Source organism: Anas acuta, chromosome 17, assembly GCF_963932015.1.
Source record: "Anas acuta chromosome 17, bAnaAcu1.1, whole genome shotgun sequence".
In the NCBI taxonomy this organism is placed as follows: Eukaryota; Metazoa; Chordata; class Aves; order Anseriformes; family Anatidae; genus Anas; species Anas acuta.
In genome coordinates this window covers 10675267-10692812 of record NC_088995.1, presented here as the reverse complement: position 1 = coordinate 10692812, position 17546 = coordinate 10675267, and the positions used below count along the sequence as shown (strand labels likewise).

Below are 17546 nucleotides of genomic sequence, written 5' to 3'. Positions count from 1 at the left end.
TGTATTAGCATGAAGATGTGGCATTAGCAGCAGCTACCGGATGCTTTTTGCCTCAGGCACTGCAAAGTATGATAGATGCTGGCTGTAAAAATCCCAATAAAAACTGCATTTTTTCTCCTCACTACCTTTTAACATTCATGATGGAGGAGTTTGTCTTGGATATCAACTCTCAATCACCTTGAAATAATGAATGATAAATACACTGTTAAGTTACAGTCTTGAGGTTCAAAACACTTGCATTATGAAGTTTTTTGATCTGGCAAGCACCCTTGAACTTTATCATTCAGGATGGGAAGCTGAAATGATTATTAGGGCTGAGTAATGGTATCTCTTCCCCTTATCTAGGTAGTTATGCCATGGGTGAGCTGGTAAGAAATTTGCCCAGCAGGCAGCAGAGATCCGCAAAGAACCTGGAAGAGGATACAGTGGTTGCAGTGTTGAATACGATCCATGAAATCATTACTGACAGCTCAGAAAATGCAAGGTCTCTGATCCAGACACAGGGCATTCAGAAGCTGGTAGCTATCAGCAAGTCAAGGTAAGTGACAGTTGAAAGCAAAGTGCACGAGAACTCACTGCAAACCTGAAAATGTTACTATGAACAGCACTGGTTTGCTTTGCAGAAGTATTTAAGCATCCTAGCCTTTCATAAGTGTAGCTAAAGCAATCAATATATACACAACATAAAATCATACCTTTAATAGGTTTGTCACACACACACACACACACACACACACACAGCACACACAGAAAAAGTGAATTGGGTGAAAGTTTCTGCTATGTTAGGCCAGGACATGTTAGAACATGGCAGCATTCTTTTCCAGGAGTGCCAGTGATGGAATCTGCTCCTTTTAAATAAAATGGTTAATGATATTCAGTAATTATTCTGGCCAAGGGGCTGGTAGTGGTAATTCAAAGTGACAAACTTTCTCTATGTGATATTGTTGAAAAACTGTTCTGACTGCTTTACAGAAAAGTTTGTTTAGCCAAGTTAGACACAAGCTCATTTTTTCGAAATGTATTCAGGAAGTTTTTGGGAGAGTAACTGAAGCCTTTGCTGGGTTATATTTTTATGAAATAAGAAAGCCAAATATCTAGCCCTGCATTATTTTATAGAGCTTGCTTGTGTACCGTCTTATTAAGGAATGGCTGGAAATTCATTTGGGGATTAAAATTTACTTACATTGTCCTAACTCAAATTGCTTTGTAAGGTAAAGCAACCTCATCAAGTTGTGAGGTATATATATAAGTTGATGTGAAGGTTTGAAAAGCAGCTCAGAACACTTGGGGGAACGGGGAAGGGTGTTCTCTAAATACATCCAGGTAGAATTGGAATCCATCTATTTTCTGTTAACTGCAACTGCAGAACAAAAGGGTCATCCTGGCCTCAGTGCTTGCCTAGGAATGCAGTGTTGAGAAAACAGAGATCTGCAGAATTTATGACTTGTTGGATTTCTCTTTTTCTCAACAAATACCCATATATGTGAAGAAGTCACTAAATGATTTCACATACATTCTATAACTCATAGACTCTAAGCACAACTCTGTGAAGTACTAGGTACCAAGATCTTGTTTCACTACAAAGAGGTAGACGTGAATAGACTTGCATTGCTTGATATTTGACATTCTAATTTTGTTTTGCAAATCAGCCAGTCTCCTAGAGAAACAAAAGCAGCATCTCACGTTCTTCAGATGATCTGGAGTTACAAAGAACTACGAAATGCCTTGCAGAAGGATGGGTGGAACAAATCACACTTCCAGGTAAAGATGCTGGGTCTTAGGTTATAGAAATACCTGAGTGGAATGCGTCCTAAGTTAGTCTAATACTAATGTCAGGTAGATTTTGCAGGCTTTGATTCTGTTCCTCTAGGTGATAAAACAATATACGGTAATCTATTCAGTCATAACATCATCCATATGTACTTGCTGGGTAGGTTTTTCAGTGGTCTGTGAAATGCAGCTTTTTAGTTTTTGGAAGTGTGCCACCTTGCATAGGCCAAATGCCCATGCTTTACTCAAGAATTAGCATGTCTTTTCTCCTTTGAAATGTATTTTATTTAGTAGCATAGGGCATATACCTGTTCTTGAAGTGCAGCTTCCTCACCTTCCTTTGTGAAAAGGCTGAGCTCCTTTTACAGACCAACAATAGAGCCTTGTAGATAATGCAAGAATAAATAAATAAATCCAACAACAAATCTATATGAAAATAATTTAAAAATATATATTTCACTGCCATATGATCAACAGAAGTGGGACCTAGCAGTGTTCCATGATCTTATTCCATACTGTTGGTTAGGTGATTTTTTTCTAGTTCAATTTCCCAGAGCGGCAATTTCATATTTATGTGATTTTCGTCTTGCAGTCTGTTTCTACAACTCCGAAGGGTTCCAAGGGTACTGCTGGCAGGTCTGCCTATGACGACAGCACTTTGCCTCTGGTGGATAAAAGTCAAGGTCAGTTCTGCTCATTATCACTTTTTGTATTGTGCTTTGCTTGCTTGCTTGCTGAATGTGCCACATCTGTTATAGAAGTGAAAAGGAGGGCAAGGAGTAAGGGGGTAAACATATTTTATTTATGTGCTGCTTTTTCACTCCGCAGTCACAAAATGGGCAGTCCTATTAGCTCGATATAGGTAGTATTCCTTCCCCTGTGAAATGCATGCTAGTGATATTGCATACAAGTTGAGAAAACAACATAATCAGTTAAGTCTTCTTAGGAGAATTTTGGATAAATGTGAAATGGAATATAGGGGAGAACAGCTTTTTTTGACCATGTTCTTGCTTTCAGCCAGGCAGTGGGCTTGGAATCTTAGTACTGGAGTTTTTCCTTTCTAAATAAATGTGGCTGCTTTGGCAATGCTTCTTCCTCTACTGTGCAAGTTTTTTCATTTGAGATGGTTTATCCAAATGCTAGTTAAATCTAACTGTTGTTTGTTCATCAGGTCTGACGCAGCTGTACCAACACTGGTGTATAAAGCTTCAGCTTTAGTTTCATTGTGACTGCTTTGTCTCTGAGTCTAGTTCTGGTTTCTAATACTCAGATATCTAAATCTGTAGTCTCCCTATGATAGTGTATCATATTGCACTTAACCCTGTTTAACTGCAGATTACTGCAAAAAAAAAATACAAACACTGTGTTGCCACCTTCTGTCTGTTTGATCAAATTTGGCAGATTATACAGACAGAGAATGACTATGGTCAGATCTGCAAATGGATTGTAAACTTTTTATTTTCTTTGTGGGTTAGCTTTCTGTTGGCTCAGCAGGCTGCTTGATTTGTTCCTGTGACTCAGAGAGAAGCTTGTTAAGTGGTAGGTAGTCCACAGCAGAAATGGTGTTTCTGTTACCACATGGAGAGAGGGAGCTCTGTATTGTAGTGCCAAAGCAGAAAATAAGGGTTACGTGTGCTGTCTGGAGAGCTTAAATCAAACTTATCTTTCTGAATGGATAGCAGTTGATTGCAGGCTTACTGTAAAAGACTATACAGCACTTTATGGACTTCTCTGTTCTGTGACTAATATACAAGTACCAGGTGTTGAGAAAAAACAAATGTAACTCAGGTAGTTTCAATGTTTCTTTTTTATAGATAACGAGAAGGCTGGGAGTCATGATATGATACCTATGGATGAACTTGGCCCAGGTAAATTCAGTCATAGATCAAACCCTCTGTCTGTTTCAGTAGAGCACACTGTCACTCACAGGAAAGTTCAGCTATTTCTCTGGGTGATACTCGTTCAAATGGATAAAGCTGACATTTAAAAACAGAACATTACCTTACAAAAGATTGGTCACTTTCACTTTTTTTTCTTTCCTTCTTTTTCTTTTAAGTACGCCTATTGTGTACACACCGATTTCTCCACTACTTTAAGCATAGAATGGAGAAATCTTGTCCTAGCTTTCATTCTAGCTCCTGGCTCTTGAAGCAGCCGCATTCCATATTACAGATCTGTAAACCTGGAGATGCAGAAGGAAGAAGCTGTAAATTTACTTCAGCATGACACTTAAATCCATTCTGCCTTTGTTTTGTATAGGTAATAACAAAAATGTTAGTACATACAATGCTCTGGGCTCTGCCTTTTATTTACCTGCATCTTAAGTGTGCATGTATTTTTCTCCAGCCAGAGAACAGACAACTGCTGTCAACTGAATGCTTTCAGACTGATAAACTTTGCAGTTTACAACTTGTAGGGTGGTGGTGTTTTGTTTTTTTTTTTCTTTACTTAGGTAGGTAAAGGTGCTCTGTGTTCTTAGGAATTTGCTTTAGTTCTTTTAGTTGATAGTATTTGTATTTAAATGCTTATATGAATGACTCCAAATCAAAGTTTTCTATACTGCTATTTGTAGCAAAAAAGAACATCTTGTCACTGCAGAATTCAGTGGGTTTCCATGCTGTGCACATGTTAAAGGTGCCCATCTGTTCAGCTGGGCCCTTCCAGCCAGGGTGTTCATCCTCCTCCCCTGCATTGTGGAAGACCAGGCTTGTTCCAGAATGTGACCATCTTCCTGCTGCTCTTATATTGCCTCTTTTTGTTATGGTTCAGCTCTCTTCGAGCCTGTGGCTTTACTGCTAACCCATGTTTCCTCTTTTTCAAGACTGCAAGAAGTAACATGCTGTTGTGATCTCAGCTTGTTTCCAATGCCATGGACTCATCCTTCTCTGTAAACGAAACTAATTTGCTATTAGTGTGGCTAGGGAGGCAGAAGAATTTGTTCCCCATCAGCTGGCAGTACTGGACCAGTCAGTTTCCTATTGTTGGAGAGCCTGGGCAGAGCTTGGTTGTCCTGAGCGATGGAAAAAGCGTGTATTACGAGTTACTGTGGGATGCGGTAGACAGCCCAGCACACAGATACCTCAGGTCTGTCAGACTTTATCAGCTCCAGACAAGTGACTCTGTGCACGTTAATCCAAAGATCATCAATGTATATTGTCACAGTGCTGCCTCGGGGTGGCTGTGACCCTGAGCTGTCTGGAGAAGCAGCAGAACTGTGATCTCAAGGCTGTATGCCAAATTTTCTTGGTTCTCTAAAACTGTATCTGTGCCGTAATTAACCTACAGTCATTCAGACGAGAGCATTTGAGATTTCAGAACTGTTCAAAACAGAGACACAAAGTTCAGATGCACCTCTCTTAGATGCCTGTCTTTAGGCATAACTTCTTCTTTCTTCTTCTTTATGATGGGTGTAGAGGTTTGATCTTTAAAAGTTGAGAGCTGTGAGGGCATAGATGGACTGGCATTCAGCATGCATTTGGTTGTGTCATTGGTGATGACATAAAAATGTCACTGCAGAATGAATGGCAGATATTCAGTAAAGCAATACAGAAGACAACAAGGAGAAAGTTGAGACAGAGGAATAAAAAAAGCTAAGAACGAGAAGTGCCTCTGCTGCCAAATATAACTTGTCTATAAACTGCATTGTATTAACTCAGAAAAATGCATTGATACTGTGGAACAGTAGGATCAGCATAGGTCTCCTTCGTGCCACAGAAACAGAGGTAATTCTGTTAACTTATTTGGAATTAATCTGATTCCTGGGAGACGCAGTGCTCGCTAGTTTCATTGGAGAGCTCTGGACCTTGAGGCCCTTAGGTATTACTTCTCTGATACAGCCTCCTTCAAGATATTTTTTATTTTTTATCTCATTTTATTAGGTGAAAACATGAACTTCCTATCTCTGCCGCTGCATATCTTGACAGAATTGTAGCACAGAGCTTGGTTTTCAGAAACACACAATCCATTACTGCTGATGTGTGTGGCACCATCAGCATGCAGGCCACACAACAATGGGTTTACAGTATGAACTGCAAAATATCTTGGAATTTGGATATGAAAAACAAAGTTCTTGACTATTCTTTGTTAGATTCCTGGCGCTGTGCAAAAGCATGGTGTTCCTGTTGTTGCTGCCATGGCTAAGCAGGGCTGTGTGTTTGTTTGTTTGTTTTTTTCTTTGTTTTTAGTAGTATTAAGAGACTGTTGTGCTTTTTTTTGTGTGTGTGTGTGATTACATATCCCTTATTCTGACCTTGCTCACTGGGGTGTATTACAGCTGCCATACTTTACCTCAGTAGCTGTTGCTTTCTGGGGGTGGGTTAAAGGTTTCCCTCTGCATCTTAGCAGTTCATTTAAAAATTTGTTGGGATCAGCCATGATAGCAGTACAGAAATGCAAAGTGATCTGGTACATCACAGGGAGTATAATTAATATCTGACTGCAAAGAGCAACCTCTCAGTTCAGAGTTTGCATTGTTGGGAGTCAGGATGTTTCCATCACTTAAACAGACATACGTGAACTATTTACTCCTAAATGAATGACCAATCTGTAGTAGCTGACTTACTAGCAACATTCATGCCAGTCATTTTAATTATTGGTCATGTGTTCCTCCACACACGCTGGCTGGGTGACTGGATGCAACTGGAAGGGTTTGGGTTTCTTCTTTTTTGTTCAAAAGGAATAGCCAAGAGTGTTAGCTGTCTTTGTTGTCAATATATAACTGTAAGTGAAGTTCTGTGTAGCACTGATTTTTATGCTTTAAAATCTGCATAATGCATGTGTAACTCTAATACCTTAATTATTTTTAGGCAGCATGGGAAAGTAGTCTTCTACTATCTGTAATGTCAAAAATATACATTACCTCAGGTGCTTCTTGCAGGTCTGTGTGCACTTTGATTCATGAGACGTAGGAAAACTTGAGCTCATTTAAACCCGACTGTGTCCAGCACAGATGCTGTTCAGGACCCGGTGCTGTGACTGGTGCGAGTCATGGTAGCTGCATGCACTTCTGTCATGTGGGCAGGTGAAGCCACTTTCTGACAAGGAAGTCCCACAAAAAACTTGATTTATTTTTTTCTTAATGACCTTTTCAGGCAAGTAATACACCAAGGGATGAGCATTCTGTGGTAGCTTTGTAAAAACATTTTAGTGGTATTCTAAGAACCTAGTTCATCAGAACATGAAAACACTAATGATCCCTCAATTACATAAAGGAAAACAAAGCCTATGGGGAGCTGTGATTGTTTTTACTCCATATTACAATGCTGCAAAAGCAGAGCAGGACAGGATCTATTTGTTACTGATAATGAAGGAAATTTGGTGCATCAGGAAAATAAATTAAGATTGCATTGGTGGACTGATTCAAAGCAGAGGTTAGGAAATAATTAGAGCTGGGTCTTCATAATACCCTCTCACACTTTTCCTCTGTGTGTTAATTGCACTTTAATATTGTTTTTAGTTGTCAGGAGAAAAAGCACCAACAGGTGCTACTTTGTAATGAAAGACAGTCCTAGCACAGCAGGATTCGCATCAAGATTTCTTCCAACTTGACAGTCTCCTTTTCTCAGTGCTCTGAAAGGGACTGTTCCAAATTACTGTTATGTCCTGGTTGCAGTCAGGCTCAGGAAGAGTGGGAACATGCTGCAGAGCATTCAGAGAATGAACACAGCCAATTAATCAGGCTGCTAAGCAAGGAACACAAGATTTGAGCTGAATTTGGAGCTCATTAGCCACAGGGCGTGAGATGACAACTTGCTGCTTTCCTTGGGCACGCTACAAAACTGCAGCAGACTGGGATGAAAACAGTGCTGCTTGCTAATGAATGCCAGCATCTGGCAGTGATATTAAAAAAAAAAAAAAAAAAAAAGGCTTTTCTGTTTTAAGCTGGTAAAAATAAAATTTCAGAGCTGGAGCACGTGTGAAAAGTGGGCTGCCAGCATCTTTGGGTGTTGATGGTTTATTTTCCCCTGTTTCTTTGCTGAATACTGCTAGCATCAGCTCTGTTTCTGCTCTTAGTAGTGTTTCATGCCCGACTGTCATATTATTTCTCCTCAGATGGGTACTCCACCATTGATCACCGGGACAAGGAGCGCAAGTACAAGACCAGTGATAACACAGGAGATGCCTCAGAAAAAGAACCTTTAAAAGTGAGATTCCTCTTACTGCTGAATGCTAGTTAGTCCCTTTAAAAGAAACAGAGCCTGGTGTCCTCCACAAGAAATACATAGTAGTTAATTACAAGGGGACTTTTAAGGTTGTTTTTTGTGTGTCTGTGTATGTGTGTGTTGGTTTTTTTTGCTTGTTTGATGTTAAGTTAAAGGCACCGTTTTATAATTCAGCAATTGGATAACTAGAAATAAAACCAAAAAGCTGTTTTCCATTGCAGGAGAAAATTCAGGTAATTGGTAAAGGGATGAGGCTATAAAAATAGGAGGCATTTGTTTGTTCTGTCACTTTTGTGCAGGCAGCATTCCCTAGCTCTAAAGTGAATAACTGTGTTCAGACTTTATTCCGAGAATAGCCCCTGCAAACCATCACGCTGCTTTATTGTTTTCACCACGAGACGTACGTGTGAATTTGTGTGTCTGAGTAGAGCAGGGTGGTGAACAGCATTCGTTTCACCAACACTCAGGGTCCTGACAGTAGACATTGGGCATGGGCCAAAAAGATGGAGAGGGAGGGAGAGATGTGCATACTTAGGAGTGTTGTCTTCTAAAAACAAAATTTAGACAACCTTCTAGTTGGTAGAAAAAAACAAACAACAAACCTTCACAGCTTCACAAAGCCTTTTGCGTTGTGTGTTGTGTGCAAATGTCGCTTAGTGGGTTCTGTTTAATTCCTGTTGCATTGCTATGCCTTTTCAGTAGATTTGTTTATTTTAAAAGCTGCTTAATGCTTTTAACAATGCTGTGGCCATCACTTCTCCCTGGCCTCAAAACTAGCTTGTATTTTCTCCTGGGTAGGTCATTCCTGAGGGGGGGGGGTGTTCCTTCAGTGAACCAGGAATCCATGGCAGGAAACACTGCAGTTAGTCTGTAGAAAGCCGTCCTTACTAACCTTCAGCACGTTGCTGATAATATCTGTAAATCCAGGTGATTCGGGCTCAGTGGAAACAAACTTCAGTCGATTGAAAGGAAAACATACTACATTGAACAGAGGAAATAAAAATGTGATTTGAAGAAAAATCTTCCCATAGAATTAGGAAGAGGTCCTGCTGTATCAGTCTGCCTGTGCTAACTTGCCTGCTTATGCATTACCTGCTGTGTCCTCCTTTCCTCTGAAGGTATACCCTGCAGAAAAGTTTAAACCCAGATGCACTTTTTTAAGCACAGATCACCGTTTTACCATTTGCTAGTTCTGGTTGTAACTGCGCCTTGTTGGAGGCTGCCCAGTTAGCTTTTTTAATATAATCACTAATTGTCTCGTGACAACTCCACAGTGCCAACCAGGGCTTCCTGTTTTGAATCAGCAAGTGAATGCCCTAGAGTAACGTGGCTGATATGAAACACTGGCCTGTTTGCTTCAGCTGCTAGCTCGCTTCTTTTCTCCTTTGGCCAGTTCTAGAAATAAGTGAAGATTATGGCTGTGTATTGTTTAGGAGGCCTCTGACACCAAAAAAGCTTTTTGCAAGAGAACGGCCACTACAGTTTTCCCATTTAGTCATCTTGCAGCTCCTTTGATAAGTCTAGACATATGGTGACACCTATTAAAGGAATCCACTAGCAAAAACCTTTCTGCTTAAGCTTTCCCAATGCATTTCTGCTTGACAAAGTGTAGCGAAGACAAGAGGAACAAAATCTCACCACTCCCCTTGGAAGTGGTTGTGCTCTTTCAATTGTTTTTTAGAGCTGATACAACTGAGCTGATTACTAAAGGCATGCAGCATGCCTCCCTGCTCCAGTGTTACTCGGGAGTGGCAAGAGATAGCCCAGCTTGAACCAGTGCTAACGGTATGGACTTCCTAGTCCCCTTATCACAGTTCCATTGTATTATAAGGATGCAGTGAGAGTGGATGCACTAAGCGACATAAGAATTTTGATCAATAGGAGCTTGACAGAAAATGTCTTTATAAAGAAAATAGGCTAAGGAAGAAGTAGCAAATGCTTGTGTTATTTGCCACTCGTTTCATGAAAGTGGTTTAACACAATCCTCAAAATTGTGTAATTCAGCCCAAACTCCCAGTGTATGTCTGAGGTGAAGTACAACCCAGAGCTCCAGGGAGCAGCTGCTTTGCTTTCATAAGAAAGGAATAAAAAAATATTTCACCTCAGCGATGTGCCTGCCACACACAGTCTGTACTGCCTCCAGGTTTTAAGGATAAAGGATAGCCTGAATTCAGCCTGTTGTGTGCCTCAAGGGTCTGCACTGGTATGTCCTCAGTTAGAGCAAAGCCTGAGCAGCTGCTACTCTTCCTTCTTCCTATCCTGTGAAAGAGAAATATATCTGTGGGGTCTTCTGGCTTGTGAACTGTTCAATAACCATGGCTCTGAGGCTCAAGAGTGACCAAGAATTGTGAATAATGATGGCAGGGAAGTGCAGCCTTTTAGCTGCTGCAAGTGCTCTTGTCAGTATTGTGCCTTTGCTGATCTTGTTTCTTTCTCTACCACTAATTTTCCCTTGTGCTCCTTTGAGCTGACTTGTTTGGTGGTTTTGTTTGATTAATCCGCTCTGTTTTGCCTTTAACTCCTCACCCTGTGCTGCAGAATGACACAAATAGGAAAAACATTAACAGGAGTAACAGGGCTTCGGTGAATCTGGTGGATGCCCGTGACATTAAACCCCAGCCTGTTGACTCTTGGGTCTAATTTGCATGCATGGTAGGTTATTTCAATGGTAATTGGTGCTAGTGATTAACTTGTCTCGTGCATGATCTGTATCACTGTGGAATCTCTTCATGGCTAACTGCTAACTGGGTCCTTTCAGACAAATGATAATGCATTTGAAAAAGCGGTGTTTATATTATTCAGCATGTCTTCAATGAAATGCAATCAAACACCACTGTTTGATTAAAAAATAACCTGTCAAATAACCAGACAGCAAATTAGTATCTTGAATGATTGGTTGTCAGCTGAAACATGAATAATTTCTCCTTGTTAGGCCATGGGAGTGAATTTGAATAGTGTCTTCCTGATTCCAACCATTTTTCCCCTCCAGACTCATTATAAGGACTAGCCTGAGACTTAAGGAAAACTATCCTCGACTGTTCATGGATGTCCCCTGAGTTTCCCATGAATTACACAGCCCTGCCCACCTGCCAGAAAGCTGCTGCCTGTACAGTGACTTTGTGAGGGGAGATGGTTTTGGTTACACAAGAACCACTTAGCCACAACTCCCACTTCCTCATTCTTTCTTTTATTGTTGTTATTAAAAAAGGCACCTTTCTGTCACTTTCTAGCCCTCTGCCTTCACCATGTGCCCAGCTCCTCTGTAATGTCAGTAGCCCTTCTTTACTCCTGCCGCTGCTCATCTGTCTCCCCCTGTCTTGCTAGGCAGCCCTGTGCTCTGGTGCCTTCCATCACTGTCCGTGGAGATGCAGTGCTCCGTTTGGGGCAGCAGGTTTTGTGCCCCTGGCTATTGCTAAAGGAATACCAAAGTGACAGTTCATAAGGCACTGGGCAACTTTCCCAACAGAGTGGACAAGCAGGCCTTTAAGGCCTAAATTCCAAATCACGAAGCATCCACCCCCGCAACTGTACGTGGAAATGACTTGCATTAGTGCAAGTATGTTCTGGGACTTTGCTGCTGGCGTGTCCCCCCCCTTCTTCTTTGAAGAGTCTAGTAAAGGTGCTGTGTATTTGCATCTTGTTTCTGTTCCTGGGCTGGAAGCAGCTGGCCAGAGCAGTTTTGCAACACCACCAGGTACCCTCGTGCAGCTAGGAGCAGACCCAGCACTGCTGGCCTCCCGCAGCTGGTCGGCACTGTGTGCTCAGCCTTGTGGGCCCAGCCAAATCTGTGTGTAGTGCCTGTATGCTGCTGTATCTGTGTCCTTCCTCTTAGCAGTGAAGGTGTATGGGTGGAACTTTGACAAACAAAATCTGTGCTCATTTTCTCCCAGTCATACCCTTCACCAAACACATATACTGGGGATAGATTGGCATTTCCAGCCACTGTTCTACCACTGGGTGATGGAGATCACCGATGTCATGTTACTTGTTGGTATTAATCAGTTCTGACTTTATTTTGCAGGGCTAGAGTCCAACCACATTTTTTTTAATTGAGGGGGAGGAAAAAAAAGATTGAATTGACACAGAGGATCTCATCAGTCACCACTGCCATTCAGATCTGGAGGGCGCTGCATCACTGACAAGGCTGCAGATTCTAAGAGGATGGGGGGAGAAAACACAACTGACTGCCATTGCCAACCCCAGAGCACCATGCCTTACAGCGAGACGATTTGCTTTTTAAATCAGTTCTATTCCCACCAGACATAGCCGCCTCCCCTCTCCCTCCCACTCCTGCAAGAAGAAAGCACGCAAGAACAGAGAATCCAAGCTTCCATCTAGCTGCCTGCACTCTTAGGTGACTCTTACGTGCGGATGGTGTCGAGTGTGGGAAATGAAGGTCATGCAGCAGCAAAGAGGACAGCTTCACAAGGGAAAGAGAAACTGCAGAATATTTGAAATAATATCATAGGCGTAGTCATGAAGATAATAGCACTTTTCTGCTTTGGGTCTCATTGTTTTGTTTTATTTTTTTTGGGGGGGGGATTTATTTGAACTGTGAAATCTAACATTTTTTAAGAGTTTTTGAAAAATGTTGAGGTTTTCTTCATTATTTCCACAGGAAGTGCAGGAATGTTGAGTTGGATTTATTGAATTTCAATGAAGAGAGAAAATACAGAACAAAAACTATTAAATGCTGGTCAAAGGAACTGGAGAGTAGATAACAAAATTGATGCAAGCTGTATAATCTGCTTTTAGAGTAAGCTATATCAATCACAGTGCTATATTATTGTTATAATCTGGTGTACGATACTTCTGCCTTTTGAATTCTGTAATGGCTCTGTTTTTATTTCCACATGTGGAAAACAGTTCATTGAAGGTTTCAGTGTCCCCGGTTCAGAAATCTATGCTGAGAAGTGGAGTTGGCTGACTTTTTATTTTCTTGCTCTCAAAGGTTGCAGTAAGGAGCTTATACATTTTAAATGTTGCATTGATAACAATTAACAGTTTCTTTTGCCATAGCTCTTAACACATTGGAAGAAATAGGAGCTTCTTTTCAGGATTATTTTGAACATGCTATAAGTTTTAGATGGGTCTACCACTTACATTTAATGGTAAATTTATCGCTGTTGGATCCATGTTTGCTTTGGGCTGTGGATCCTGATGAAAAATGCCGCAAAGGGAACTGGTTTGGCGTTTTTTAAGTCACCATGATTTCTGTGTTCCTTTGGTTTTGTTTTGAAATTACATATTTTAGTTGGTATGAAAATCATCCATGTGCAAAAGTTCTCCATGGCATGCTCTGGACAGGGAGGAATTTTTACCTCATGAGAACATACGCTGCATATACCACATCTGGTAATACAACGAACTAAGTGACTTCAGATCACTGATTTTTCTCCAGGCATTGGTCAAGGGAGGGCAGAAGAGAGTAAGAACCAAATGTCTCACTGGTAGCATCAGAGGACTTTTGCTGGTTTTGTTCAGTTGCCGCTGTTCTTGTATGCCACACTTAATTCTAAACAAGCTCCTAAAAATGGTGCAACTGGAAAGCACATTTTTGAAGCTAGCAAACATCATTTGGGGTTTTCAGTGCCTGCTGTTTCCTTTGTAATTAAAAAGGAGAAATATTCAACAACCTTGCATCACCCAAAATATTACTGTAATAGTAAACGTCTGAAGCTTTTGTAAAAAAAAAAAAAAAAAAAAAAAAAAAAAGCAAGTACCAAGAGCTTTGTATCTTCTTGAGTATATTAAAAATTTGACATGAATACATATATATAAATAAAAAAAAATCTATATATCTATATATATATATTGTTGTGCAGAGGATAGGTTAACAAAACCATGTAAAGTAGTTTGCAGGAGAGGGAAGCATTTGTTGATTCAGGGAAAAAGACTGATGCCAGAAGCTGTCAGTGATTTGGATGACACACGTGCTCCTTCGGCCCCTCCCTTTTGACCCTCATCTTCTACGTACATTACAGTGGTCACTTCGGGATCCTAGGGAAGGTGAAGTCACTTGGAGCAAATTAAGATAGCAAAGTTGGGGGGGGAGGGTCACCTGCATGAGAGTCCTCTTGGACCAAAGATGCTTAGCAGATCAAGGGAAACAAAGAGATGCGTCTGTGATTATCTGCATTTGTGTCAGGGGCAGTGTCTCTCTGTGTGTAGACATAAAGTGTGGCAATGAAACCAGAAACATAGTCTGACTGTATATTAATTATATCAATGGTGCTCTTTTCATACTTGTTCTGCCAATACGCGGAGACCCTTTTAACCAAGCTACACAGAAACGTTTTATATCACTTTTGGTTATGTATTTGGTGTATTCTTTTTGTATATGAAAGGATTTTTTTAAAAACGTTCAGTAATTAGCAATGGAACCTGCTTTGTAGCTAATTAGAACAGTGTAAGAGAAGGGCCATGCTGTCAGTCTGTCCCTGATCTACTTCAAACCATATTTACCAAAGGAGTCTGAGCAAAAGTTCGCTTAAAATAAAGACCTGACTGTTGAAAGGAGTCTCTGCTAAGACTTTGTGATTTAGTGGTTGTACAAATATTTCAAAGCCAGCAAGAGGTTAATAGAAAACCGCAGGAAGGGGGAAGTGACCTGACTAGGGGCCGATGGTGTCCATGACCTCCTGTCCCATTATAGCACGTGGCTCTCAGTGGGGCACTACTGGGACATTCAACATCTGGTTGGGAATCTACTCTGGGCTCTGTCACTAGTGAGCCAAACACGAAGGAGAAGGAGCAAATTCAGACCCTATCCAACCCCCCCAGCCCCCTTCCCACCCCTTACCTGCCCCTCAAGTGCTTTTCATATTTATACTGCATCTTGTGATAAGCAAACAAACTTCCCTATCAGGTGAGATGGAATTGGCTGCCCAGGGTCATTGTAGCAAACTGTTCTTCTTTCTTTTCCCTAGGATAAGTGTTCTTGGCAGCCAGGGTTCTTGAGAGTTGACAACAAGGTTTACTGCAACAGGAAAGCAGAGGATAGTGTACCGAGAGGTGAAATACCAAATCCATGTGCCAAGACTTCCCCTGGGAATCACGTCTTACCCTTACCCTTCCCATGCCTTACAGTAATGAATGATTCCAAGGTATGTAGCAATAACCAAGAACCCATCATTTACATTACTGTGTTTTTCTCTTCTCACCAAACTGTTGTTTGGATGTTGAGGAAGGTAAACGGACTAGGGGTGACTTGTATATGAGACGATCACCTTGTACGATCAGTTCACCAGCTAAAATCTGTACCAAGATACGCTGAACCAGGTCTGGTGATTTATCTGATGCCCTTGTTATCTGTGGCAACAAGCTCACTTCTGGAAGGTGCTGGTGGGATGTGTGCCCCCGCCTGCCCTTACCTCTCCCCTTGTTGATGTGAGTGTGACTGGGCCGTTTGAGCTGTTCTGGAATGTGGGTAAATAAACCAGTAATTGTTGAGTTTATTTTGGCAGCAGGGACTGTATGTTAAGAAGGGAAAGTGGCAGTGTGTGTGACTAAAGCTGCAGTAGGGTCTAGAGCCTCCTGCTAAAAGGTAGGCAGCGCTTTTTAGGGCTCAGGAATGTGACCTCCTCTTTCTGTTGGCTCCACTGTGAAAACTGGAGGCAATCTGCCTGCAAAGGGATGGGGTAGAAGAGATTTCTACCTGAAGAAATTCTAGTAGGAGGGGTGGTTGTGGAAGGAAAAGATGATGTTGCAAGACTCCTAATAAAGAGGAGGAAGAGATTTGATGGCCCAGTGAGGGCTGAGATAACACAGGGGAGGGGAGAGACGTCTGATGGCAAATAATAACTGCAGAACTTTCATGCCAGGGAGGTGGCTTGCACGTCTCCCAGGTATATTCACTGAACTGTGGAGGTTAAGAACAGATAATCAAAAACAACAAAATCATTTAATGCTGATGGGGCCATTACGTGTTAAGACTCCCCTGGAGAAGCATCAAGTTTGGCTGCTAACACATAGCAATTGTCTTTGTGCTTACAGCTTCCCAGGTTGGTCTGCCTGTGCAGAATCCAGCACAAAGGCAAGGCTTCAGAACATTTTGTTTCTGTCTTGGAGCTAAATAGCAATTTAGCCAAAGTGTAACTTGACTAATCAAAGATGTGTTGCCAGCTTGAAATGCTCCCCAGGGAACGGTTTGTGCAGCCAGAGGTCCCGATCTTCCATGTCCTATGGGCAAAACACCTGCCTATCTTAGTTCTTCTCTTGTGCACTCAGACTTGCAGATTCTGAATGTGTGCATCAGGAAAGTAAATCATGTCCCCTTTGCCAAGACATCATAAAAGGGATTAACTTTGGGACTAGGACCTGACTTGCTGTAAGTGATGCATCAAGAAGGCGGGGTGGCTTGTTAGAGTCAGTCAGGAAGTTCTTGCCAATTATGAGGAGTAGTTTTCAGAGATGCTTTCCAGCATGCATGGCTTATGCTGGGCAAAGCAGTTTTCACTCCTACAGCAGTTTTGTGAGCTTCAAGGTGGTGAGTTTCCTTCTGCTACTTGCCTTAAAGTTGAGCTTACAGGTTCAGCTACCTGTGAGAGAGGCACATCTTAAACCCTTAGGGTAAGCAAAGCTTCAGAAGCCAAACGGGCGCATTAGAGACTGATTATAGTCTCTTCTGCTAACTGCCCACTCAGTGAAAACTATAGCGTGCCAATAGGTTCAGACAGCAGTTTTGTGCTGTCGGGGCTGGATCCTGCTCTCACAGCTTTTGGAAGTGTTTATATAGGCATAGTTTCTTGCCAAGTTTGTTTATTTTGATGCCCCTAAAATCTGGTTTTTCTTCGACAGAGAAACTCTCAGATTTATTGGTACAGTAACTAATATAGTGCATTTAAAGGGAAAGGTGTTACAGACCTCTTTTATTCTGTCTCGTTTTACATCAGGGTAGGATGTTAGGTCCAGTTGCAAGGTGAGGAGGAAGATAGTGCAGATACTACAAGGCCTGCCAACCTGGTTCTTACTGTTCAGAAAAGCGAAGTAACTAGACTAAGAAGCTTACTGGTAATTAGTAGCTAATGTGTTTGTAACTATCATGTGCCTTAAAATTTTCATGGTAGGAGAATAAAAAACAAATGAACAATGTGTTTTCTGTAATACTACTCAACATTCTCTCTGTAGTTTAGACTGGTGGGGTTTTGCATTGTATTTACACTGTACTATAAACTGAAACACTTAGAATGGTTTGATTTTACCAGTATGGAGAGGAAAAAGAAAAAAAAAAAAGGTGGATTATGCTTTTCATAGAACAAATGTTACCGTGACAGAATGTATTATTATTATAGGATCTTTCCATAATGCAGACAAGTAGAATGCTTGTTAGAAACCAGGTATGTAGGATAACAATTTGGTGTGTTTTCAATAAACCATGCCTGGAAAGAATACATGTGCCATTGGTTATCTTTTTGTTACAATCAGGTATCTCAAATATTCTTTGGCTTTGCAACAGCAGTTTTCTGTGGCAGGGAATTATTCAACACTAGCTGAGGTCGGCACTCTGTGTTAGTAATAGGTCAGTGGTAATGAGGGCAATTGGAATATCCTTTAAACTAGTACAGCTGAAAATTTTTGATTCATTGCCATTTGGTGGAGTAGTAGCAAAAAGTC

At 41.2% G+C, this 17546-nt stretch overlaps 1 protein-coding gene across 21 annotated transcripts in view; it reads left to right on the top strand.

The window, feature by feature from the left end:
- Positions 1-17321, top strand: part of ARVCF (ARVCF delta catenin family member) — a 270629-nt gene extending 253308 nt beyond the window's left edge. For 20 of the 21 annotated variants that reach the window (XM_068701183.1, XM_068701187.1, XM_068701180.1 and 17 more), the window contains 7 exons: positions 346-538; positions 1650-1761; positions 2363-2453; positions 3585-3638; positions 7822-7913; positions 10470-10583; positions 11953-17321. In XM_068701183.1, coding sequence (XP_068557284.1) covers positions 346-538; positions 1650-1761; positions 2363-2453; positions 3585-3638; positions 7822-7913; positions 10470-10571 — 644 coding nt within the window. In that variant the 3' untranslated portion in view covers positions 10572-10583; positions 11953-17321. The remainder of the gene's footprint in view (positions 1-345; positions 539-1649; positions 1762-2362; positions 2454-3584; positions 3639-7821; positions 7914-10469; positions 10584-11952) is intronic. The other variant, XM_068701189.1, reaches the window with a different exon arrangement.
- The last annotated feature ends 225 nt before the right edge of the window (positions 17322-17546 follow it).